Source organism: Silene latifolia, chromosome 5 (genome assembly GCF_048544455.1).
Source record: "Silene latifolia isolate original U9 population chromosome 5, ASM4854445v1, whole genome shotgun sequence".
NCBI classification, from domain to species: Eukaryota; Viridiplantae; Streptophyta; class Magnoliopsida; order Caryophyllales; family Caryophyllaceae; genus Silene; species Silene latifolia.
The window spans coordinates 14,070,536-14,096,943 of record NC_133530.1 but is presented as its reverse complement, the minus strand read 5'-3'; the positions used below and the strand labels follow the sequence as shown (position 1 = coordinate 14,096,943).

Genomic DNA, 26,408 nt, shown 5'->3' with positions numbered 1-26,408 from the left:
GTTTAATTAGTCATCAAGTCCGACTTAAATCCCTTATAATTCATATTTGCGGGTTTTTCGTCATTAAATTCAAGTTTCGGGTTTTAGAGGTTCAATTCGTTCATATTGAGTTTAAAATTCGTTGTTGATAAATTTGCATCTGTTTATTTATTGTTCATCACTAATTCGTCCTCAATTCATCATGTTTAGTTTAATCAGTTAATCGTTTGTTAGTTTGTTCAGTAATTAACATCGACCCTTCACATAATTAATCCGTTTAATTCCGTCTCATCCATGTTCTACTGTTTTATGACATATTCATATGTAAAACAATTCATAAATCACTTTCATCCGAGTCAAAAATCATAATCAATCCATTAATTTACCAATTAATATTAACGATTTGCGGTTCACTTCACGGCCCGAACTCACTCACCTTGGAGCAGACGCGGCAGAATCTGCTGCCCTCTTCCAAAGGGCGCGATATCTCTATTGCGCTGTTCCGAGGTGATTTTTGTCCCTGAATTCCGTTTCTGCCTTGACCTAGTTTGTTTAGATTATGTATAAACTAACTATTATTCGTATTATCACCTTCTGATCTGTCGTGTTTTATCCTTTTATCCTTTTATTCTTTTTTATCAAATCGTCCGTTTTAGCGGTATTCTAGACATAAATCACCTGTCTCAATGTAATTATTGTAATTTATCGTTATTGTATTTATCCTATTCATTTGTATGCTTTCACATGTAAATCAACATTAAATCCTACTTCGACCAAATTGTATGTCTAACTAATTGTTCACCGACTTAGTTAATTCTCACATGTTAGGATTAAAACAATGGATGTTGCATTGCATGCATATAATCGACGATATATCGAGTATGAATAACTTCCCTAATCATTAGTAGAGGCCGCTATCGAGACGGGCGGGATTAGGTGTTCGATCAAAAGAGCTTCCTAATACGTACCCTCACCCCTTACTCCAGATCTCCGTGAGCACCCGTGTTCATTGGCATCCACGAGAGTCATTCTAGACATAGAATGCTAAGGGTAACGATTGCTTAGTGTTCATGTCACTACTTTGTGTCTTGACATGACACGAGGTATTCGAACGGTTCCAATTTCCCATAAAAATTGGTGGCGACTCCATACAAAATGCAAACGCTTGTTTTCGAGCCCCTTCGCCAAGCGCCCCCGTGGGCGGCCCGCTGTCCACAATAGCTACAGTTAGTTAGAAATCTAGACTGTGTATAAATATAGGATCAAATCTGTAACATTATTAATTTTTCATTTTCTAAATAATATCCAACAATTCTATTTACATTTTCTCTCAATCAATTTACTCAGTTTCTTCAATCATAAGCTTGCTATACATCAATGGCGTCCAAATCCATGGCTTCTGAGTTACCAAATTACAAAGACCCCTTAAACACCCCTTAACTTACAATTATGATCAACTTTAGACCATTGTTAGTCCTATACATGCATTATCGGGGAATCCATTCGTGTGAATCAATTTTGTGTCGCTGGCTGATTTAGGTTTTGTTTTGATTGATACAAAGAAAATTAATTCAGATATAAGTTTAACCTGGAGTCGCGTCCTTTCGGTTTACTCAACCAAATTTTGAGTTTTACTAGGTGGATTTAGAATGGTCCAGGTCGAATATCCTAATTAAAATCATACAAGCTTTAGCGTGTTATAGTCCAAGTCACCAACACACCACCACAATCCTTTTCCCGAGAGTTATGTTTTACTCTTTTTTCTTAAATTCTAGGGTAACTTATCTAACAAATTTTCAACTTTTTTTTTTTTATGAACGAAGTTCATTTTATCTTAAAATTGGATTAATATGCTATCCGTCGTAGTCATTTATTTACTTAATTATTTCGTTTATGTGTGTTTCATTTATTTGTTTATCTTTCTTCATTAAAAATATTTATGGAGGGTAATGTGATCATCCTCATTACTTATTTTCCACTTGTCACTCAATAATAATGCCCACAAATTATTCAAAATATATCTTCATTATCTTCTGAGTTATTTATTCATATCTTTTTGTATATTTTAATAATTCATGTCCATATAACTTTTCGTAATTCGCTTGTACACAATCTCCATTAATGATTGTTTGTTGCGGCTAGGTTTAGGTCTCTTAGGCTCTTAGCTTTGTTAGTCAAGCTTGTATAAATAATGTTGTCATGTACAAATTTTTTTTTTTTTTTCAAAAATAATCTTTGCATTTCATTAGAAAAGAAAATACATATGCAAAAACTATCACACTATGAAACAAAACAAAATATATCCTGTTAAAAAGAGGATAAAACCGAGCTGTATGCGATAACTAGGAACATAGATGATTTATAAGCCTATGACGATCTTTCTGTTTAGTTTTCATGATCATTCAAATTAATAGCCACCAGCTAGCTATATGAGTTTCCTTTGGACTACAATTTTTCTTTCAATGTATTATATATTCAGTTCTTATTGATTCCCTGTTCTATCACAAATAAATAGTCTCCTAATCTTTCCGTGGTCTTTGTGCCAATTTCAAGATTAGCAAATGATCGAGATGGAGGGATTACCACGGTTAATGATTACACAACTTTCTGTATTGTACTTACAAAAGTATGTAGAAAATAAGTGTTAGCTATTTAACTTGAGTCCCCATTTTTTTACGATTATCATAAGGTAGTCTCTTTAGTCAAAGAAAAGAAATGAAGAATATGATTCTTGTTTAAAGGAGGTGATGGAAAATTCTTACGCTATGGTGTAAATTAGAATAATGAATCTACTTTTTTTATATCTGTTATTGCGCATAGATGTTTTCGAATACTATATAAATAGCTTACGTAGTAGTATGGTTGGGGCAAGCAAGACGCAACGTTGAAATTATTAACATCTTTACAAATTTCAAGGTATGAAGACTTTTGGTGCATGAAACTAATTATTGTTGGTGTTATTTTTTAAATAAATTACATGCTATTTGATGTTGTTTTATTACTTTCATTGTTTTGAATGAAACTAAGTGTGAAAGCTTTGAGTATGGCAAAGATGAATATATTCATTAGAGAAGCTACGTTTAAATACAAGGGGTTAAACTAGGGTTAGCTACGTTAATCTAGGAAACTAAATAACTGAAAAGATAACACTCCCTAAATACAAGAGATACATGACTAGAAGATAATACAGAATATACAAAGGATAATTCTAGAGTGTATAGAATTATCTACTATCTTTAATACGCTCCCGCAAGTCGGACATTCCAGAGGAAAGACCGATCTTGAGTAATATAGGCTCTAGACGTGCTCGAGAAAGCGGTTTGGTAAGTGCATCGGCCAGCTGATCATCGGCGGAAATATGGCGAACACGAAGTAGCCCCTTAGTGACCTGTTCACGCACAAAATGGAAGGCAATGGCTACATGCTTCATCCTAGAATGAAACACCGGATTTGTAGAATATTGAGTGGCCCCTAAATTATCACAGAAAATAGCAGGGGGCATAGTAATCCGAAAATCGAGCTCAGCTAGTAAAGATCGAATCCACATTATTTCGGTAGTGGTAGTTGCAACGGCTCGGAACTCGGCCTCTGTTGTAGAGCAAGCTAGAGTTCGTTGCTTACGTGAGGTCCATGAAATGGGATTGCGACCTAAGTATACAATATAACCCGTGGTCGAAATGTAATCATCAATGTCACGGGCCCAGTTTGCATCGCAAAATGCATGAAGTGACAGGGGTGTGTCACGGTATAATTGAATACCAACAGATAGAGTCCCTTTCAAATACCGTAGTAACCTTTTGAGTGCTAGCCAATGAGAGTCACAAGGAGCTTGTAAGAACTGGGCTAGCCTATTGACGCTATAAGCAATGTCGGGACGGGTAAGGGAAAGATATTGGAGACTACCAACTAGCGTACGATAGTCGGATGGGTTGGGAATGGGGCTGCCAGAGGTGCGGGTAAGTGGCGGGTAAGGACTCATGGGTGTGGTGGTGGGTTTGCAGTCAAGCATGTGGGAGCGGGTAAGGATGTCGTGGATGTACTTGGTTTGGGTGAGGCGTAGGCCAGTGGGGTTGGGTGTGACTTCTACTCCGAGAAAATATGACGGGAATCCGAGATCTTTCAAGGAAAAGCGGGTGGCAAAGGAGGAGAAGAAAGTGATAAGGGGGGTAGAGGGTGGACCGACTACTATAATGTCATCGACATAAACTAGAAGGTAGATTTGAGTGGAATTTTTGTGATAAATAAAAAGAGAGGGGTCGGAAAGGGATTGAGTGAAACCGTAGGAGAGGAGATATGCTGTGAGTTCGTTATACCAAGCTCTAGGGGCTTGCTTGAGACCATAGATAGCTTTGGATAATTTACACACATAAGACGGGTATTGTGAATGTTTGAAACCAGGTGGTTGAGACATAAAGACAGTTTCAGTCAACGTACCTTGGAGAAACGCATTGTTGATGTCGAGTTGCTTGATGGACCAGCCACGAGAAAGTGCTAAGGACAGAATGAGACGTACCGTGACGGGTTTGACAACTGGACTAAATGTTTCGGAGTAGTCAACTCCAGGACGCTGGTGAAAACCTTTAGCTACAAGACGGGCCTTATATTTGTTTATAGAATTGTCAGGATTATATTTGATACGGAAGACCCACTTGCAACCAACAACGTTTTGAGAAGACTCGGGAGGAACTAGAGACCAAGTACCATTTTTGAGAAGAGCGGAGTACTCGTCTGTCATGGCAGCACGCCACTGTGGAAGAGAAAGAGCTTCCTTGAGTGTGACCGGGGGTGAGGTAGGGGAGAGGGAGACTAGTTTGGCATATTTGGGATTGGGGCAGCGGATGTTATTTTTGAGACGGGTGATCGGGCCAGTGGGAGGGACGGGAGGAGGAGGAGGGGTATGCGATGGGTCGGTGGGTTCGGTGGATGAGGGACCCGGGTCGAGAGCGGGAGAGGGTGTGTCGGTTGTGGCGCGGTGGTGGGATTGGGCGGCGGAAGAGGGTCATTTCGGGAATGGGAGGTTGGAGAATGGAGAGGGCAAGAGTACACCATTCATCCGGTGTATAGGTCGTGTCGAGGGGTCATGGATGATAACTCGGGGTAGGGGAAGTGATGTTCAACGAATTTTACATGACGGGAGGTGTATAGGCGTTGAGTGGCGATGTCAAGGCAATGGTACGCACTTTGGGTGGAGGAGTAACCAACAAAAATGCAGGGGGTGGATTTTGGTTCAAGTTTGTGGGTGTTGTAGGGGCGTAACCAAGGGTAGCAAAGACACCCAAAGTTACGAAGTTTGGTGTAGTTAGGACGGATGCCAAATAATTTTGTGTAGGGGGCAACGTTTTGAAGAACAGGGGTGGGCATTCTATTGATAAGATAGACAGCGGTGACAAAGGCGTAGGACCAATAGGTAAGGGGAAGGGAAGCATAAGTTAGAAGAGCGAGACCAGTTTCAACAATATGGCGATGGCGTCGCTCAGCTATGCCATTATGTTCCGGGGTGTGGGGAGGGGAGGTGAGATGTGTGATGCCGTCAGAGGTAATGGAGGGGGTAAGCTTGAGATACTCACCACCGTTGTCCGAGAATAATTGTTTAATGGGTCGATTAAAATATTTTTCTACAAGGGCCCGAAACCGATTAAATATTGGGGCAGTGTCAGATTTACGTTTGAGGGGATAAAGCCAGGTGTAGCGGGTGTAATGATCGACAAACACAACATAGTACTTATAATCATCAACAGAGTGGAGGGGGGAAGACCAAACATCAGAAAACACAAGATCAAGGGGATTATGGGACGTAAGAGAGGAGTCAGAGAACATGAGTTTGTGACTCTTATTAATTGAGCATGAATTACAATGAGAATCAAAATTGTTCCGAAAATTCAAGCCAAATAAACTAGTAATGGAATGCAAAATAGGAGAGGATGGGTGACCAAGTTTATGATGCCAGGAGGCATAATTTGAGCCGTGAGAGAGGAGAGCCGTGGGTTGCCGGATGGACGCCATTCATAAAGTCCGAATTAAGATGACCCCGGATTAGCACTTTTCCCGTCAATAGGTCTGCAAGACACACGAATCAGAGGTGAAATTAGCAATAGCATTATTGTCGGTACAAAATTTCGAAATTGAGATTATGTTTTTGGAGATAGAGGGAGTATGTAAGACATCTAAAAATTTAATAGAAGTGAAAGGCAGAGAAACAGTGAATGAACCAATATTGTTGATGAGCAAGGGAGAACCGTCGCCTATCAAGAGATCGTCATTCCCGTCATATGGAGCATGAAGGGCAAGGTTTTGCAGATCGTGGGTGATGTGGTGAGTAGCACCACTGTCTAGGACCCAGTTTTCAGGAGGAGTGGGGGTAAGGGCCGCGGTATGGGCACGCGGTTGAGGGCGAGATGAGGAGGGAGGGGCAGGGCGTGGGGGAACGGTGATTCCAGCGTGTTTGGCATGGAAGTCAGGGCAAATTTGTAAGTAGTGACCAGTGGTATGACACCACTGGCACTTTCCTTTGAAGGGATTGGTCGGGTTGGGTGCAGGGCCGGGTGCTTGGGGAAGATAGGTAGGTGTGGGAAGGATGGCAGGGGCAGAGGTGCGTGGGGAGTTTTTGTAGCGGGTGTTATACGGGTGGGTGTAAGCAGCGAGGGCAGTAGCGGGCAGAGGTGTGGCAGGGGTAGGGGTGGAGTCATGGTTGAGAGAGAGATCAAATTGTAGAAGTCTCTCATGGAGATCATCAAAGGTAATAAGGGTGTCCCGATTGTTGGTACCGTCAATAAGAGAGCCGTACTTGTCCTTGTCTAAACCACTGAGCACTTTGGCGATGACATCCTCGTTATCCATTGGTTTACCCATGTGAGCCAACTCGTCAACACATGAGCGAATTGCTTGCATATAATCCGTGGCAGAGGTACTGCCTTTGGAGATCGATTGGAGTCGACGCTTAATTTGCAGAATATGACCTCGGGAAGTACTAGCATAGGTAGATTTGAGACAGGTCCAAATATCATGGGAAGTTTTAGCATTTAGGAGAAGTGGGGTGATGCTAGCATGGATGGTTCCACGCAACGCACCGCTAAGCAGACGATCTTGACGAAGCCAAGTCGCATAAGCGGGATTTGGTTTGGAGACATTAGCAGCATCCTTGATGGTAGAGGGAGGACATGGGTGAGAGTTATCGAGATACTTGGCCAAGTCGTAACCAAAGAGCAAGTCTTCAATTTGACGAGACCAAGCACGATAGGTGGTAGGGGTAAGTTGGGTGACATTCGAGAGACTGACAGCGATGAAAGGGACGGCAGGTTCGCCGGCGTTGGGAAGGATTGAGGCGTGACCCGCCATTGATGAGAAGAAGGAGAGAAAAAAAAAAAATTTGAGATGTGATTGAACCAGGAACTTTAGTTGCTCTTATACCATGAAAGCTTTGAGTATGGCAAAGATGAATATATTCATTAGAGAAGCTACGTTTAAATACAAGGGGTTAAACTAGGGTTAGCTACGTTAATCTAGGAAACTAAATAATTGAAAAGATAACACTCCCTAAATACAAGAGATACATGACTAGAAGATAATACAGAATATACAAAGGATAATTCTAGAGTGTATAGAATTATCTACTATCTTTAATAAAGTGATTAAGATTCTTGTGTAATATGTACCATTAAAGCTCGATATGGCTACGATGCAAGAATAAAATGTCGCGGTTTGCGAGAAGACAGTCAAGCAGCCACAAAATGGTACCCAAGCCACCATGAATAACCAGACCCATTTTGCTATGACCTTAGCTAGATCTCATAACTGGTCAGGCGCTCCGGTTGGCACTTTTCCGGAGAAGATTTTTCCCAATAACAGTGCCATATTTACCCACTTGAAGGGAAACTTTTTTGGTTCCAAAGCGGCAGTGGTGTATAATGGGAAAAATGCATCAGGAGGGAACTGTTCGTGGGTTTTGGCATGGCATGCACCCGCAGATAACACATCACCTCAGACTCCTAACAGGGTAAATATGAATTATTTTAAACGCACGCACGTAATTATATTGGTGATGATAAGTTGATTAATCATTTTATTAGGTTGCATTTTATTTTCCTCGGATCATTTTAATTTTTTTTTTCATGGTTTAAACGCAGGTGTATGTTGTATGTGGCGCAAAACAAGTCATTGCCAATATGACCTTTGATCAAATTCAGCAAAAGTTGGACACTGCATTAACTTTTGACACTTCCACCGACGCGGCTACCAAGACACGTGCTGACGGCAACATCAGTGACACAGTCCCAGACATTGCTACTCTTATCGCGGACTTTAAACTTATCCAGTAAAGTCATGGACCATAGTTGTCCATATATATAAAGTATTGTAATAATAAAGGGTCGAAAAATTACCCTATAATCTATGCCTTCATGTTTGCTTCCGGTGCATATACACTGGTTGCTAATACTATTACCTATTAAGAAGGTTAAATAAATTAGTAAAGTGAGTAATAATTATGACCATAAACTTCATTTTAGTCTATTTACATTGTCAAATTTGCGAGCCTAGTTACTTGTACAAGAACGCATGAGGATGAGTTTGCGATATTGAAGCCAACACTCATTATAGCCTTAAACTAATTGATTGGCTTTCAATAATGGCCCCCTTTGAGACTAAAGTATAGAAATTTGTGGCCTACTAATAATTTTTTCGTAGAAGTTTGATAGTGGGTTTGTCGCACTCCCCAAATCAAACAAATAACTCAACTAATGTAGTAGGGTAGTCGAGGTCGAACCACAAGGAGATCAAGTTTGAGTGTTAGTTTTGTCTTAAATATGAGTTAGCTACGTGAATCATGAAATTGAGAGATATTAAATTAATTAACTAAATTAATGACTAACTCAGACAACTAAAGTAAGAAAGCAAGTAATAGAAATAATAATGGTCTAAACAATAAAAAAAGGACTAGGACCCGACTTCTCCTCCGACAATTGCTCCTACAAGTTTAATTTCCCGTTAAGTGGTCGATTAGGTAGTGTTAAAGAGGATGACGGCTCTAATTCGCCAAACACCTCTGATAGCGAGGTTTGTCGCACTCCCCCGATCAAACAAATAACTCAACTAATGTAGTAGGGTAGTCGAGGTCGAATCCACAGGGAGCATGGGTGATTACTAATTGTCTAAATTCTCGTGCTTAGCTAAGTCGGCAATATAAGATGAGATTGTTAAACTAAACAACTAACATAAATGAAATAAAATGCAAATTAACTAAAGATGATAAATGAGTAAGAGAGGAATAAAGTTGTAAATCAAATGAATAAAAGGCCTAGAACTCGGTTCTCCCACAACAATTCGTAATTCCACATACTAATTCCCTAGGCTAATCACTCGGGTAGACAAGCAAGGTGGATATGGCTCTAATTCGCCTAAGACCCCCCTCTCGGGTTCGAAGTAGGACACTAGCACTACCCACCAACCCCCCTCTCGGGTTCGAAGGTAGGAATCCCTAACTCAACACTCAACTACCCCAAAATCATGCACAATTTCGAGGAGGTCAAGAACTTGGTCAAGGTCATTAAGCCCCCATCGTATTCCGGGTCATCCCACTCCTCCTCTCGGAGGTCGATTTCAAACGCTAGTCTAGAGGTACCCTCCCTTAGTTCTCCCTTTCGGTCTCAACCAAGGTTAGCGATAAGACCAAGTTCCGGGTACCTGATTTACAACCTAACCAACTCTCGTTGGTGGACAAGGGTTACAAGTCGACACTACCCAAAATCGATCCATAAGTCAAGTCAACCCTCTAGACTACCCTTACTAATCTCCCCCAACAATTAGCCTTTATGAGATTCAATTAGTGAAACTACTCATGTCGGGTCAGACCGAGTCCTAGTAGAAGACTACTCACTAATCATGTTTCTTAAGACAAAAGAGACAATAAAGATGGATTCTTTAAGCATAAACATGGTGGGAGAATAAATTCTACTACTAATCATGCAATTAATCAACAAAATTATGAGGAAAGACAAATTAATCTAAGATGGAAAGAGATTAATGCAAAAAAACACAAACTTTAACTCAATAAACTCAAAGACTCAATCTTTAACATGAGAAATTCAAAGATTCAATCTTGTAAACAACAATGGTGAATAGAGAAAAGATGAACAAGAGAGAGAATAACAACAATCTAACATAAACAATTAAGATTAAACTTGAAAGAAAAACAAATGTAAACAAATGAAATTAGGAAGAGAAATTATACCAACTCAATAGCAAAGAAAGGAACTTGGATTGAAATATGGAAGGATTCTTCAATTCCCCAAATACAACCCAAAATTACTAATTGTAAACTAATGAAAAAAGAAGAACTTGAATGAACAAAAGAAGAATTAAACTAATAATTAAAGAAAGGTAACAACTTTTTATTCAACGAAAATAAGAGAGGAAATATGAGGGTTTTACAATATTGAGAGAGAATAAGATGAACTAGTCTAATTTCTAAGGTAGGGTGTTGTAATATCTAATGAGTAAGTGTTGTGGTCTTTATATACCACTTCTACTAATCTACTACTACTACTACTAATAATAATAATAATAATAATAATAATAATAATAATAATAATAATAATAATAATAAAACAATAATCTAATAATAATAATAATAATATTAATCCTAATAATAATCCACCAAAAGCTAATGAAACGACCTGCCTTCATACACAAAACGCAACATTCATTTCAATTATAACAAGGGGCAGATTTGTCTTTTCATATTTTCTTGTCTTCATCTGTACCAGTTGTATCAGCAGGGGTCAAGGGCCGGGCAGCCGGCTGCCGGTGGACTCACCGGTAGCGAGACCATGGAGCAAAGGAGGAGAATTAAATGTTTGTTGTTGTGTGCCGGTTGACCGGCAGAAGGTCTACCGGTAGAGAGTGCAATTGGTTAATGCGAGATGAAGGTGTGGGTGCGTTGTGCCGGTAGGCCGGCTGCCGGGGCCATGACCGGTAGCGAGACCTTCACAAAAAGGAGGAAAAATGGGTGTGTTCTGCCGGTTGAGGAGTCGGCTGCCGGGGCACCGGCATGGAGCACAAAGCTTCATAAAAGCTCGGTTTCGATCCCGAGTTCGAATCTGATTATGCGTTGGAGATGGTGGTCGGAATTAGGCTGTTCCATGGTGATGGAGGCGATGTCGGGTTGAATTGGTGCTGCTGTTGGCGGGTTTGGTCGTGGGAGATGAATGGTGATGAAGGGATCGTGCTTTAATGGTGAATGTGGCTGATGGTAGCGTGGTTGCCGTGAAGTTGGTGGTTGTCGCTGGGTTTAATTGGCGAATGTGGGTGGTGGGTTATGTGTTGATGGTTTTGGACGTGGAATACGGAAATGAATTGAGTTGGGTTGCCGTGGTGATGATGCAGCGTGTTAATGGTGATGGAGGCAGGGGAAGTGCAGTTGAATGAAGGAGGGAGATGAAGGTGACAAGTCAATGGTTGACTTTTGATTTTGCTTTGTTTACTTTCCATTTTCATCCTTTGACTCCGTCTTGAATCGTCTCAATTCCGTCTCAAATTACTCATAACTCGAATCTCCTCTTTATTATTCCACCTCTCCTACAAAATATAAACAATAAAATAATATTAATACTAATATTATAAAAACTCGAGTAATTACTAAATATAACTAAGCCGACTAATTATTATAAAGTAGTAAATAAATGAGCTATTAAACCGTTTAAGCACACAAAATCGAGTCGGAAATAAGATAAAAGGATGAGTAAAAAGCGACTAAAATACTACTCATCAACCTCCCTTTCGGTCTCGTGAGTGGACACTAGTAAACCTTTCCAACCCCCCTCTCGGGTTCGAAGGTCGGGTATCTAAATCCGAGTTTCGACTCCCCCAAAATCATGCATTATCTCAAGGGTGCTTAAACTAGACTAGGTTCATTAAACTCCCGTCTCAAATCCGAGTCATCCCACTCCCTCTCTCGAGGGTCAATTTCAAACCCAAAATTACGGGTGTTCTCCCTTTCGGTCTCAACCAAAGTTAACAAAAGACATGCCAAAATCACACTATCCTCCACCTAATTGATTCTCACCAATGGTCAAGGGTCAAGGACAAGAAGAGAATTCCAACAAGTCAATAACTCAATTCAATCCCCTTAATTTTCCTTTACCACCACCTAAAATGACCAATTAAGTGGGTCTTAACCAAATAAGAAACTCATGTCGGGGATAATCGAGTCCTAATTAAAGGACTACTCACTAATCATATTTAATCTAACACAAGACACATTAAATACTACACTAAACATGAAATTAAACATAATAGAACAATAAAGATTAAAATTTCAATCTAACTCAATGAATAAAATGGATGAACATAACAATAATTGAAAATGACATTAATTAAGAGAAAGGAGAGAATTTTATACCAATACTTGATAGGAAAGTGCACAAAGAAGATAGATCTACTCTTAACTACCCAAAAGATTAAAGCTTGAACCTCAATTAAACTACTACTAACTAATTTAAGAGAGAAATTTGAGAGAAAAATTAGACTAAAACCCTAAATAAAAACTGAAAAATGGGGTTCTCCTGTTCTCTGCCTTCCGTCTCGCCAAAAATTCAACCCCTGCTTGCCCCTCACGTGCTCAGCTTTTTTTCCCAGAACACCCCAAAAATGAGAGCTCCTCTCGTCTTATCCGAAATCCAAAAACGTGCCAATTGGGTTCTTGTTTTTCCTCCAATTATCCACATGAGACAAGTTGGCAAAACCCACCAAAGGGGCTGCACTTTCACCAACTTTTATGAGCCCAATTCAAAGACGTCAAATGTGAATGATATGCCAATTTGCCAAGTACTTGAGATCTCTATAAATTTCCACTTTGTTCCCTCATTTTTGACATTCGGTTGCTTTATTTGTTTCAATTTGTTCCGATTTGATCAGTCTCTTCCTCTCGATTTTCATTCGGTTTGGTACCTATATCCCTACTCTTTAAAAAGAGACAACTTCCAGTACTGTAGCAATGAATAGTGCTTGCCCATTCTCATCCGTCGATCTCTCACTTTCAATCCCATCCCTCCCTTCTAACTTAACCTATTATCTTTCATTCATTGTTGTTTTTCATTCCGCCTTTTCATCTTCACGCTCACTCTCAACCTACTTCACCACCATCAACAACCCTCTTCTCGATCTCAATCCGTCTAGCGTCAATCGAAGCTTCATCTTTTCGATCCTCGACACCTGTTTCAACAATTTAACTCTGTTTTCTTTTGTTCCATTCTCCCCATCTTCATCCGTCTCTTGCTTCTCAGCCGCGATCCAGTTTTCTAATCGACACCTAGGTATTAAAGAGACAACTTCCAGTACTGTAGCAATGAATAGTGCTTGCCCATTCTCATCCGTCGATCTCTCACTTTCAATCCCATCCCTCCCTTCTAACTTAACCTATTATCTTTCATTCATTGTTGTTTTTCATTCCGCCTTTTCATCTTGCTGCTCACTCTCAACCTACTTCACCACCATCAACAACCCTCTTCTCGATCTCAATCCGTCTAGCGTCAATCGAAGCTTCATCTTTTCGATCCTCGACACCTGTTTTAACAATTTAACTCTGTTTTCTTTTGTTCCATTCTCCCCATCTTCATCCGTCTCTTGCTTCTCAGCCGCGATCCAGTTTTCTAATCGACACCTAGGTATTTAATTCAAATCTTAAATCTTAAATCCTATTATTTGTTGATTTTTTCAAACTACTCTGGTTCCTTCCTCGTTTTAACTTATTATTAACTGGTAAACATGTTGCTGATAGTGTGATGTAAGTCATGTATGTGATCTGTTAGTCACGATCTTGGAATGGAGTTGGGTTGTTGTATTGTGATTGACGCCGGCGGCGTCCTGTTGTTGCTATTGTCATTATTATCATTGGTGGGAGGGGGTTTGAAATCGCTATTATTCATTTTTTTTTTATTATTAAACGATTATTATTATGGTCATTATTATTGTTGTTACTATGATTATTATTTTTATGGTTATTATTTTTAGTGTTGTTATTATTGTCATTGTTAAAGGCAATGTTTGTTGGTATTACTTTAGTTGTTCTTATTGTTGTCGGAAGCAAAACTATCGATTTTGGGGTCTGTGGTGCTCCCGTTTTGTGTTTTACTGCATTTTCTTTCGTAGCAGTGTTGGTGTGTGTGATCGATACTTTTTGTGTTGGTGCTTTTGGAGGTGTTGATTGGGCCGGCCTATAATTTGACTCGGTCATCAGACCGAATGAGTTTTTAATGAGTTCATAACCGTAACTTTTTTATTGTCCTTGGCTGGTTTGGTGCTTTGGCCTTGGTTCTACCTGACATGGTCATGTAGATTGCATCTTGGGGCAGATGTTTTCCATTGTTGTGTACTCATTGAGTCATTGGCAGTTGTCCCTTGGGAAAGTTATTCAGTTCAATTCTCATTTGAATCCTGCACGACTACTATGTGTGGCACTTGTACAACTGATTTGGTTACTTTGCAGAGATCTAGAGTTGCTGGAGAAAGTAATATTGTCACGGACACTTGATCATTTAAGAGGACCTGAACTTCTTGTTGACAATGCTACCTCAACATTCATTGAAACCACCATTTATGTATGCGATCTTTTAACCTCGCTTTCTTATTACTTCAAATTTTTCCTCGGAAAATAAAATTACAAATTGTCCTCATATGTTCGTGTGCTCATGGTATCCAGTTCTCGCGCCTATTGATATGTGGGACATCCGACCGATCGCCTGTTGTCTGTCTTTTGGTCTTTGGTGTAAATTGGAACTGACTGGTCGTCCTAATCTCTTATTGCTTGTTCACATACTCGCGATGTCTCTTTTGGCGCCTATTGACCTCTGGTATATTCGTCTCCCTGGCTGTCTGTGTTGGGGCGTTGATGTATGCGGTCTTTTAGTTTTCTTTCTTATTACTTTTGACTTAGCGTCCTCTGAATACATTTACAAATTGTTGTCGCACGTTCGAGCTCATGGTGTCCAGGCTCTAGGTGCCCTCGACTGTGGTATATTCAACCGTTTGACTGTCTGTGATGGGTTTGTAATGTATGCGATCCTTTAGTTTGCCTTCCCTTGCCTTTGTCTAAACTTCCTCAGTGTCGTTTACTGCTAATTCTATTGCAGAATCATCAAGTTTGTTCTACTGGTCTTCTGATTAGTGTTGTCGTCTTTGTGTATAAATATCTACAGGTTTTGGCTCTCATTTAATTAGTGAGTGATGCTCTTAATCTCCTAAGCTCCTAAGAGGTGGGCGATTATACATGCTATTTATTATTGTTTCTTAAGTAATTTTGTTGTTGGCTATTCTTATGTTGGGTTAAAGGGCCGAGTTGTCTGTATTCCTCAAGAGATGGTAATGGGTTGTTGGTAGATTTGTGTTTTGGTTAATGTTGTCTTTCTCGCTGAATATCAACAGGGTTGGGTTACCATTTAATTAAAGAGAAATTTTCCTATAACTCCTAAGAGGTGAGCGATTTACCAGCCTATTTATTGTTGTTTTCTAGGACTATCGATGCTATCTGCTGAGGCTTGAGTTGTCGTATCGAGACTGAGGTCACTGCTGCTAGGTAGGGCACTTTCGGGGTGTCTGGGATTGGAATTGTTTTCTACTTATACGTGATGAGGTAGGCCCTAAATACGGTTAGCATTATGTTTCGTTGACTTCAATTGAGTTTATGTGAGAATTCTCTAATTTATTTATGTTCTGTGGTTTTTTAAAAACAGATAAAAAGGAAGGGGACGAAGGGGCATAAACTCTCAAAACGGTGATGTTGGTTATGGCTGCATCTGTGACGATTACGGTGCGATGACAATGTTGGTTAATATTTTGATATTTTCGCTTTGAATGTATTTATTTGAGGTTTCTGGTGTGATTTCGGACTGCTTTTATTTTTCCGCGATTTCTTTCACAATGAGATAGACTCAGATGCTCAAACTAATCTGTTGAATTTGGTGGTTTGTTGTATGCAGGGGCCATACTATTGTAGTATAGGAGTTGACAAATCATTTGGGCGTGAGGTAGCCAATGCTCACTACAAGGCATGTTCGTTTAACAGTGTTGATACCAGCGCTATCTATTGCGGAATTGTGCCCGTTAAGGTATTATGTTATTTAACTGCCATTCTTTACTACTTGTAATCGGTGTATTTCTATGTTGGGTCTCCACGGTATCCGACATTTCACTTAGATAACAATCTCGATGTCTAAGACAACGCTTTATGTTGATTGCATGTTCACATAAAAGCCTTCTAACAAGAAACATTAAAGCTGGGGTTGGTGCAAATGGTACTGACCTTGTGTTCAATTGTTATTGTTCAGGTAGTTACGAAGTTGTGTAGAAGATTGACAAAGAGACACAAAGGCAAGTATTCATCTGATTACTATTAGTTTACATTTAGTTTTGGTTTATTAATTTCATCGCCCTTTTCCCCATGAAAGTCTACTATTTCATTTTGGTATTATGCACAGATTCATACCTGTTCGCCTCCAATAGTACTTTTCTTTTCCCTTTTCTTCTTGTTTTGGCACCGTTTCAAGTATGTTTTTTGAAAGTTTTCTATTCGATTGTCTGAGGTTTAATTGATTGGTCTCCTTGAACGAGTTCGGAGATAGGAGGTGGATGGAAGGAAAGGAAGGAGGGTAAGGGTGTTGTCACGAGGAGTTTTTTAACTACTTTTTCCTCCAGATCCTCTCTATGATGGAAGGGTTTCATTTTGGCTTAGAGGAGGAAAAATAATTCCCTTAATTTTCCTCTCTTAGCTATCTGCTAACCAGTCACGAGAAATGGTGTTTCTCCGCCCCATTTCCTTCAAAGGGGCTTAGGAGTCTTTAAAGGAAGATCATCTTTTTACTTTGATGTCTGTCTCGAACCATGTATTGCGTACAACTTTATGATGTGAATTTCGCCTCAAGTAGCTCGCCTACGTTACAATTAACATTCACCGTTCTTGCTTCCTTCGCCTTCTAAGAAATTGCCTTTGTCTGTAAGTGGTTATAAGTGTCGTTTTTAGCTTCTTTGCAAATCTCAAAGATGATTACCAAACATTTTGGCTTTGTCATGTTATTTATTTCCTTTTTCTTCTTATCTCCTTTTGAAATTTGTTGCCCTTAATTCTTCTCTCTTTTAAATGTTAGAATATCAAGGTTCTCAAGATGCTTATTTATTGAGTTAAATCACTGGTATATTAGTGGGAGTCTAACTAACCATTCTGGTGGCCTATAGGTGGAGAGGAAGCCTCTTGTACGTGTTATTGGAGTGCCAAATAACATGACATATGTAGATTTTTGCCAGTTTTGCGATTCTTTTGTCCATCACATGCTTGAAATGCGAATTTTTAGGTGAGAGGAAGCCTCTTGTACAGCTTTATTTGACCAAAAAGACTGGTAATCCCCTTGTGTTTTGAATGAGCCGCTAACTCATATTACTGTGTTTAGGAGCGATGGAATGGGGAAAAATATATTGTTCCCCTCAGGTTTGACAGCCAGTACTCTATAGATGAATTCCACAAGCATTTCAATAGGCACTGGTTTTCCTCTCTTGAGGTTGTTTTCTCCAATTATGGTATTATATTACTACGACTGTTTCTATCACGAATCACGTATAATGATAATTTCATTGGTTATTAGAAACCTAACTGGATTTTTATGTAGTCAGCCTCGCGTGACGTGCTTTTCATAATCGATGTCCAATACATCGCTCAATCGAACATGCAAAACCTTCTCTTCTTAACTCAAGTGAGAAGCCAACATGTCCAAATTTGCGTGGGTATGCTTCAAAATTATTTGTCTCTGTTGTCATATTTTTGGGTGCTCTATTGTGTTTTTGTTTTGGTATGAAACTACTGTATTTTATGGTCATCCTACCTCTTTTGCAGAGAGGTTAGATCAAGAGGCAGGAGGAATCCTAACAACCATCTGCAATCATTTGTTTCCACTGCTCCTGCATCTCAAAATGGACAGATTCTTCTTGTCCCGTATGTTGATCAATTTTTTTTATTCGTTGTGCAATAGGCCAAGAGCTTAAGCTTGATATTGTAAGATAAAGAATACCTCATGACTCTTTCTCTTTCTCTCTCTCTCTCTCTCTAACACGCACACACACTCACTACTTGTTTATGATTGGCTGGTTCTATGCTGGGTGGGCTCTTCTGCTTGTATTTTTCTCCGGACTTTAGAATATGTCTTACCACTGTATCACTACACCATGGGATGAGTTACATGGAACATGAATATGGTTTCCTTTTTGGGGGTTCACCAGGCATCTAAATTGCTGTTTGAGGGGCTTTTCTGCGTTGATTATCTTTAGTTTCGGTTGCTTGCCATGTCGAATTAAAATATCAACTAATGACTCATTAATAGTACCGTTGTGTCTGTTGTATGATATTGGTTCTTGTTTTATGAGCCCATTTCTTATTTGTTGAAATGAGTTAGTGGGTTAGATTCATTCTTCCCTGTTTCCTCGTTAATTAATAGAGCTTCCTTGTTTCTCAGCACCCGGAGGCATGACATCCTTCTCACAGCACCAACAAACACGGTTGAAAAGGAGAAATAAGGAGCCTGATCCTAGACTTTGTAAGGTTGATCAAGATTTGGAAAGGATTAATGAGGAATCATTGTATGAGTTTGAGGTTTTGGATGGGGTTAGATGTAATTTAGCAGCTTTGCAGCTTACTTGATCATAGTACTTCTGCTGAAGAGGTAACGACCGAGACTATAGTCGAAATTTCGTTTACTTGGTTTAGTTGTTTGATGACTTATAATGACAATTGAATTTGTTTCCGTAAGTTCGTTTGTTACGCTTTTCAGGAAGTGCAAATAATTAGTGATGGACATCCTGGTGATTGCTTTGCTTTTTTGTATCAAAGGCTTGTTGAAAGTCACTCGAGCTTTTGGTGCTGGTTTCCTCAAGCAGGTGTTGAACTTCATTACCACCTACTTTAGTTCAATGACTTGACACAACACGTATGAGTCGTGCAACACATAATAATTGATGCATTTTTTAATGAAAAGGTTTTGGTTTAGTATTTTGTTGTTAGTTATGCTCGTTTAATTAGGTATCAAATTGGTTGCTGAATTTAATTCCTCTTTTACAGAAAATATGGTTGTTCCGTATCTTGACATGCTGTTCCTCATTCATGATCGGTTTCCGTCGATTGGATTTTTCAGGTTAGGATCTTCAATTCTTGGCTTTGTTTACCATCTCCTTGTATGTAGCAAAATTCAGCTTTAGTATGATGAGTTAAAAGTAAGTAGTTAGAATCAATATGTCTGGTATCGGGACATGAAGTCATCTAGCTTCCCAATCCTGCTTGGTTGACCATAGATTGCTGTTGTGTTTCTAATTGCATATTTTCTGCGGTATAGGGTTACTTGCCCTTTTGGTTTGTTTGACATAGCCTATTCCATTTAATTTAACATAATATATGTATCTAGGTTAGTATATCTAGATTTCTACAAAGCCGTTCTTTTAAGGTAACACCTCCCCCCTATTTAGACTATCGTGTGTCATTTTGAATGAACCTGTGATTGATTGTTGTAGGACGGTAACATATAATGCAATAGAAGACTTCTCAACTAAAGGATTATTGCTATTGCCAATGAGGGGTTTATAATCTACATGGGATATGACCTTGATAAATATAAACTTTACTTCGTTCTTTTTAGTGTTTGCCAACTTGTACCTTATACTCTACTGCAAAAATGCAAAATTGGAATATTGAGGAATGACTACTGATGCATAGAAGTAGGCGACAGAGTACAGGGTTTGGGTTAATGAAATGCAAGCTTTTCATTAATAACTAGAAAACAAGTTCTACAAATATTACAAGAACTAATCTAACCTAATGCAACTAGAAGTTAGCCGTGTTACAAGCATGATTTTAAGCCTTAAAATTCCATAGAAGAATATCTACAATATTAAAAGATTACACTGACTATGATAAAAGAGATAATGCCTTTGAACATGAGTGTGGCGACGTTAGGGGTTTATGAAGATGTAAGGAATTTGATTATGGATGTCGTGTCTTTTAGGTTTTAGTTTGTTTCGAGGTCTTCGCTTGGACCTAGATAGCCATGGTGAATGAGGGGAAACTGTGGTTCATTAAGGTGGTTAAGGGTTGTTCTTGGCAGTTTATGATGGCGTATAATGGCAAGTTGTGATGTTTAATGTTCAGTGATGGTTTGTGGGTAGTTGCTTTAAGGTGATGATGATTGGGGAGTTTATGTTGAGTAAATGTTATTTCTGATTTCAGTGGTTTGTTTTTGGGGTGTATCGTGCTTGGGTAGCTGAGGACCATAGTGGTTAAGTGGTGGAGAACGATGAGAGTAACGGATGATAAAATAATTGGAGCGGTGTTTTTTTATGAGAAGGAAAGAAGCGTTTTTTAATTTAAAAGGAGTATAACACAGAAGTCCTTGGAGGTTTTGCGGACTTAGAGTAGGCTGATGGTTAGGCGTCATAGGTTTGGATTGTGGAAAGGAATGCACCATAGAAGTTTGGCTTAATGATGATGCTTATTAATAATAAGTTAAAGGAGGGGAGATGAAGTTGTCCCATTAACTTGCATGCTCCAGGTATTGTTTAGGCCATTCACCATTTGTAAGGGTATTCACCATTGTTATGGCTGATAAACATTGATTGTGATTTGTTTTGGTTTCGTTCAGAGTGGAATGATGAGGTGCAGGAATATTCAATTGACGGCAAGTCTATATCTTTTATCGATCGTGTCACACTGATACATGGGAGATGTTGTGTTAGATTTTAAATCCTATTAATCTTGAACTCCTTCTCTATCAGCATTATAAATGTGTAAATTCGATTGTTTGATAATGAGTATCGACACTAAACAATGCTTCATGGCGGAACTTCATCCTGTTTTAACCAAATTACCAATGACACTTAACTAACACTTTGAATTCTACTTAGCATTGTGCTTGTATGAACTATAAATATTGACTAAAAGAAAGAGCTGGTGTTTCAGTGGTATATGCACAAATATCGTCTAAGCTGATTGTTGTTTTTGTGGACTACTATTACGTTATAACTTATTATCATAGTTTCATTTGTGTCTCAGCGTAATGGAGCTAAATTTTTAGTTGTGTTATCAATAATTAGCAAAGTTGACCACTTCTTGAGTTCTTGGTCTTGTACAAGTATAAATAACAATAAACTTGCTATTTTTTTTTAAAAAAAAAAAACATTTATTTTGTTGATCGTCTCATATGTAATTGTTGGTTTGCAGCATTACATCCGAGTTCGAGCAGAATCGAAGTTTAATGACCTATTGGATACTTTGGATTTTAACCAGAGTCTCATATTTATTAGGACTCTCAAGACCGTTAATAGGGCTTATGGGTCGAGCAAGGTCGAGCAAGCTGCATGTGGAGTGCAAATTTCTATCCATTTGCTGGAATGTCCTAGGAAGAGAGGTTCATAGTTTTTAAAGTTTGTGGTTTCCCGGTGCACACATTAGCACTATTGTATTTTTTTCTTTTCTAGCAACTTTTCATTGTCCTTTTAGCTCCTTGTTTCTCCTTGGGCTACAGGTTAGCTGATGTGTCACTACCGACAGTAACAGTATTAAAAGCCGCGCCTATTTAAACCTACAATACTCGTGACGTGTTTTACTTCTTTGCGTTGTATCGTGCACTTTTTCCAATGCTTTCGGAATATCTATGGCGTACTCAACATAGTATGGTGCTTTTCGTTTATTTCACAAATGGTATCATATAGGGTTTTATACACGATTTACCAAATTGGGGCACCGCGCCCGGTAGGGCGCGGAGCAACAACTAGTAAGATAAAATGACAAAAGCAGTACCACATTTCGAGAAATAATATAAATTAACCAAATTATTATAAAACTACTAGTATTCTATTTTATTCGTAAAATAAGTAAATAACGCTTACTCGGATTATTAATTCAATTGAATAAGGGATAAAATGTCGGTTAAAAATGGGTAAAATATTGTGTTATCAAAGTTAATAAAAAACAATTTCCGCAATTTTTCATTTATTCATAATCTCAACATCTATAGTGTTTCAAACCACAATATATAAATAAGAGCATGTACTCATGGGACAAATAGTAGCTAGGGCCGAAATTTATCATCAATTTCGTTTAATGTTTTACCAATCTTCCTCCATAGAGACATAACTATTGATTTAGTGTTCCATGTAACAAACTACAATGAGCAATATTAATATCAATATATTTCTACAACGTTTGTTTAAGTGATGTTGTTTAGAAGAGCATATGTCACTAATAGCAAGTCAAAGTAGCTAATTCCAACAAAATTAAATGCATATTGGGAACCAACCCTAAAATAAATGTTGACTAATTGTAAATATAATATTATATTTATTATGCATTGACATCTAATATGACATTAATTAACAAGCAAATATCACATAATGATTTTAAAAATAGAATCCTTCAAAAATAATGTTGACTAATTTTTCACTCTTGCCTAGGCCATGGCCAAGCGGACCTGGGAAGAGCTCCCTCTCCGAGGAGATATGGCCTCTGTTATAGCTATTTCATTTTGAATGGATGAGTTTACTCATTACTCAGCTCTTTTAGTTGATAGCTAAACTCATACTTATGTTGTAGGTGTTCATGCCATGATCAAGGCTAATTTCCTTTCTTGTACAAAGTTTGCTAAAGCAAAATTTATTTTTGGGCATACCATTAATTGTGACACGCTTGTCGTAAGATATGGACTACTCACTAGTGACTTAATTTAGTAGGAACAAGGTAAGTCATCTAAAACACTTGAACACGTCTAACTCAACAAATTGACAAGCACGGCAGAAGTTTTGATTCTTGCACAAGGACGCCTAGTTATGAGTTTTCTCATTAATTGTATTTTAGTTGCACGAATTTAAGGTAAAACGTTTGAATTAAAAGTTATGATGAAGATTGAGGAAAATCATTAACCCCTAATCGATGACCCGGAAGTTGCTTGATCGACTATTGACTCGACCCAATCACCGATTGGAAATAGGACAGCCGGATTAAGGTGTCTAATTAAAATGAATCATACCGAAATTGAATTGAACGAAATTAGATTTGACCACATATTCTTACTTTAAACCTTTCGTTGTATAAACGAATATCATAGTTTCGGAAAAAGGAAACCCTTCACCTCCGAATTCTTTTCGCCTTCTTATTAAAATTATTGATTTCTAAAAAGATTAGTAACTACAAAATAATATATCAGATTTATGTAAATATAGAAGACAAAATTCTTAACTCTGTTATCAAATTAATATACGGATTTATATAAATGAGTAGAATAACTAAAACCATAGTTTTTATTGTGTACAAGCGTCTCACACTATGAGACGGTCCCTTTATGTAAAAAGATAACCCGTTTATTAATAATAATTGAATTAACTTTTTTTTTTTTAAAAGTGACCGTTTAACGGTGTGAGACCGTCTTATATTACCATCTCTCGCGAGCGTGTTATGTGACAACATCACCAGTGGATTTTGGGCAAAACACATTATATCAATGAATGAAGTGTTTGGCATTTCGGAATCATATGCCATATGAGTGGATTTACTATTTTTCCAAAAGGTATTGAATCTACCATGCATTACTACATGTGTGGATATGTTTTAACCGTAGATTGGTTGTCAATGGCCATATAGGGAATAAATTCTCCACCAAAATGATAAAAATTCTCGATTAATACGAACAAAAAAAGTAAATATTCTTCTAAAAAGACGCGTCTTAAATGAGTAATAAAATCAAACAACATAAAATAGATATATATAACTCACTTAGAGAAACCACGGATTTCGACTATTTTGCTAGTATTCACACTAGCTATTATCTTTGTGTATGAAAATAAGGGTATACCACTTATACGAAATCGGTTAGTTGTTCTATTTGATAACCGTCATCAAACGTGGATGTCTTTATACCTTTAAGATATATACGAAGGTCCTAAAAAGATCCACGTCAAATATATGAAGTCCCATATTGATGGTAGACTTAACTTCTTAGAGTAGTATATTATCTTTGCATGTGTTGTTTTGTGACACCCTCAAAAATCGCGGAAAAATTAAACACGTAATTTCTAAATAAAAATTGCATGGATATGTTTGTAATAGGTTCATTATAGTAAAAACCTGTAATTTTTAAAACCTGAACCTGTTATAAAGATATCCAATTGGAAGGTGTCAAAACATGCAAGGTTTAAACAAACTTATTTACATAACCACCGCTAAATATAGCGGAATACAAAATGATACAAACCAAATGTACAGAGGGAGACATGTGTCCCTAAAAAGTGTGACATACGTGTCACTACAAAATGGGAACCAATCTAGGTTCCAAGGTTTCTTTGCTCGCTAGCTCGTCCGTGTACCCCATATAAGCATCACCTACCTGTCAATCGCATTTTATACAAACACGAAAGCCACAGTCAGTGGGGAGTAACTCCGAGTCCTCCCAACCACGAAATGTCAAGTTAATATAACATGAAAGCATATAAATATGAGCAAATATAATACATAGCCCATATAAAGGCTAAATAATCAAGCTTTTCATGAAAAACATTCAATATAAACAACATATAGTCCTAGCATGTGAATACTAGACCAACTCAAGCTACACTATCATGTGAGTCAAATAACACACGGGAATCCAAACTCTATCAACCATAGCCGGCTTGCATCTCACCTTCTATGATTCATAGAATCATCAAACAAGAAAGGGCAATATATCTAGAGACAGGCATAAGTTCCTAGTACAGTCAATAGTCACTTTGTAACTCGAGTCTATACCACGAGGTAGGGAAGCTAGTATTTTGGCTCAGAGGTTACATTTAAAACATGGCCAAGATACGACTCAACCCTAATCCTAGACTCACAAGAGACCTAGAGAAATGCGGATAAGACCACCGCACCCAAGACTCATGATAAAACCACATGAGTACCCTAAGGAGTCCACCAAAGGGTTGGCTAGTACTTAAGCTGACCATCTACTCACAAAATAGGCAGAAAGGTCATGCCCCAGCTTGGATATAAACCCACCAAGCCAGGAACACAAAGGCTATTAAGCCGTGAACATACACTCGTCAAAGACTATAATGACCTATCTATGACAATAACTGAAAATACTCACTTAAGACCTCGTCCCAAGTGAATACTTTAGCCAATTTAACAATAAAAAGGGCAAAAAGTCCAAACTTGTAAATATAAATGATCACAAGCTAGCATATGGAAGGCTACACAAGAATATAATCCAATGACATTCCAACAATACAATCCAATATGGCCAAGGTACCAAGTTTCCAAAATATGAATTATAAATATCAAGGCATTAATATATAGCATCCAATTACAACCAAAGTCATCCACTGTTATCTAAACTTACCGCAAAGACAAATCCCCGACCCAAGTCCCGCGACGGGTCATTGGTCAAATCAGGGCCGACCGGTTTAAACCTAATTTGACCAAACTCATTCGGTCATATTGGCCCAGCTCAGAGTCTTGGTTCATTTTGACTCAAATCACATAATTCAACATAATACAAATCATGTGAAAATTATCAACATAAGGGAAAATTATTCTAACTTATAAACTAACCCATTTCCAATAATTTCTCCTACTAATAAAAATTTCTAATACGCCAAAATGTAAGCATTGTTCAAATGTACAAATGACAACTACAAAACATCAAACAAAAGCTCAAACATACAATCCGAACAACGGCCAAACCCGGCCACACACACGGCTACACACACACGGCTTGTGGGGCCTGCTCACGGCCTGATTTGGGGCTGTTTTGGGCTGTTTTGGGCAGCCCTACGGTCTCCTTCCTTCTTCATCCAAAACCCGTCTCAACAATGTTACAAAACCATTCCAACAACACACAACCATTAACAATTCATTCATCACTACCAACATATGAATTATACCTCATAATAATCATACTTTAACAAATATATTCATATAAAATAAATTTAACATATTAACAACCACATAAACATCCAACACACAAAAAAAAATGTGACATATATCGCCGAGTAACTCGGAATAGTTACCTTAAGCTAGAAAAAGGCAAATAACCCTTGAGAAAACCCTAAAAACAGTAGCTACCCATCATCCTCTACTATATACACTACTACAAAAACCATCATAGACATCAGACTTTTTCATCAATAGGCATCGGATTTACAACTGATGCACAGTTGACACATGTATATTCTTTATGCTTATGCATCGGTCTTAAGTCTGATGTCTATTCAAAAATAGACATCAGACTTTTAGGAAATCCGATGTCTATATGTTATATAGACATCAGTTGTTTAAAATATCCGATGTCTATTCAACACCATGGACATCAGATATCCAAAAAAACCGATGTCTATAATTATATTTTTCATAAAAAAAAATATTGCGATATTGTTGCCCAAAT

General features: G+C 38.2%; 1 protein-coding gene and 1 long non-coding RNA gene across 2 annotated transcripts; both read left to right on the top strand.

The window, feature by feature from the left end:
• Positions 1 to 7,723: 7,723 nt before the first annotated feature.
• LOC141654870 (jasmonate-induced protein homolog) lies at positions 7,724 to 8,294 on the top strand. The gene is made up of 2 exons (XM_074461984.1): positions 7,724 to 7,972; positions 8,103 to 8,294. Exons 1-2 carry the CDS (start codon positions 7,724 to 7,726, stop codon positions 8,292 to 8,294), a joined length of 441 nt encoding a protein of 146 aa, XP_074318085.1.
• Positions 8,295 to 17,850: 9,556 nt separating this feature from the next.
• On the top strand, positions 17,851 to 21,559 carry LOC141655923 (uncharacterized). Its single transcript, XR_012548245.1, has 5 exons — positions 17,851 to 17,950; positions 18,468 to 18,674; positions 18,783 to 18,888; positions 19,070 to 19,142; positions 21,301 to 21,559. It is a non-coding gene; the product is annotated as an uncharacterized LOC141655923 (long non-coding RNA).
• The last annotated feature ends 4,849 nt before the right edge of the window (positions 21,560 to 26,408 follow it).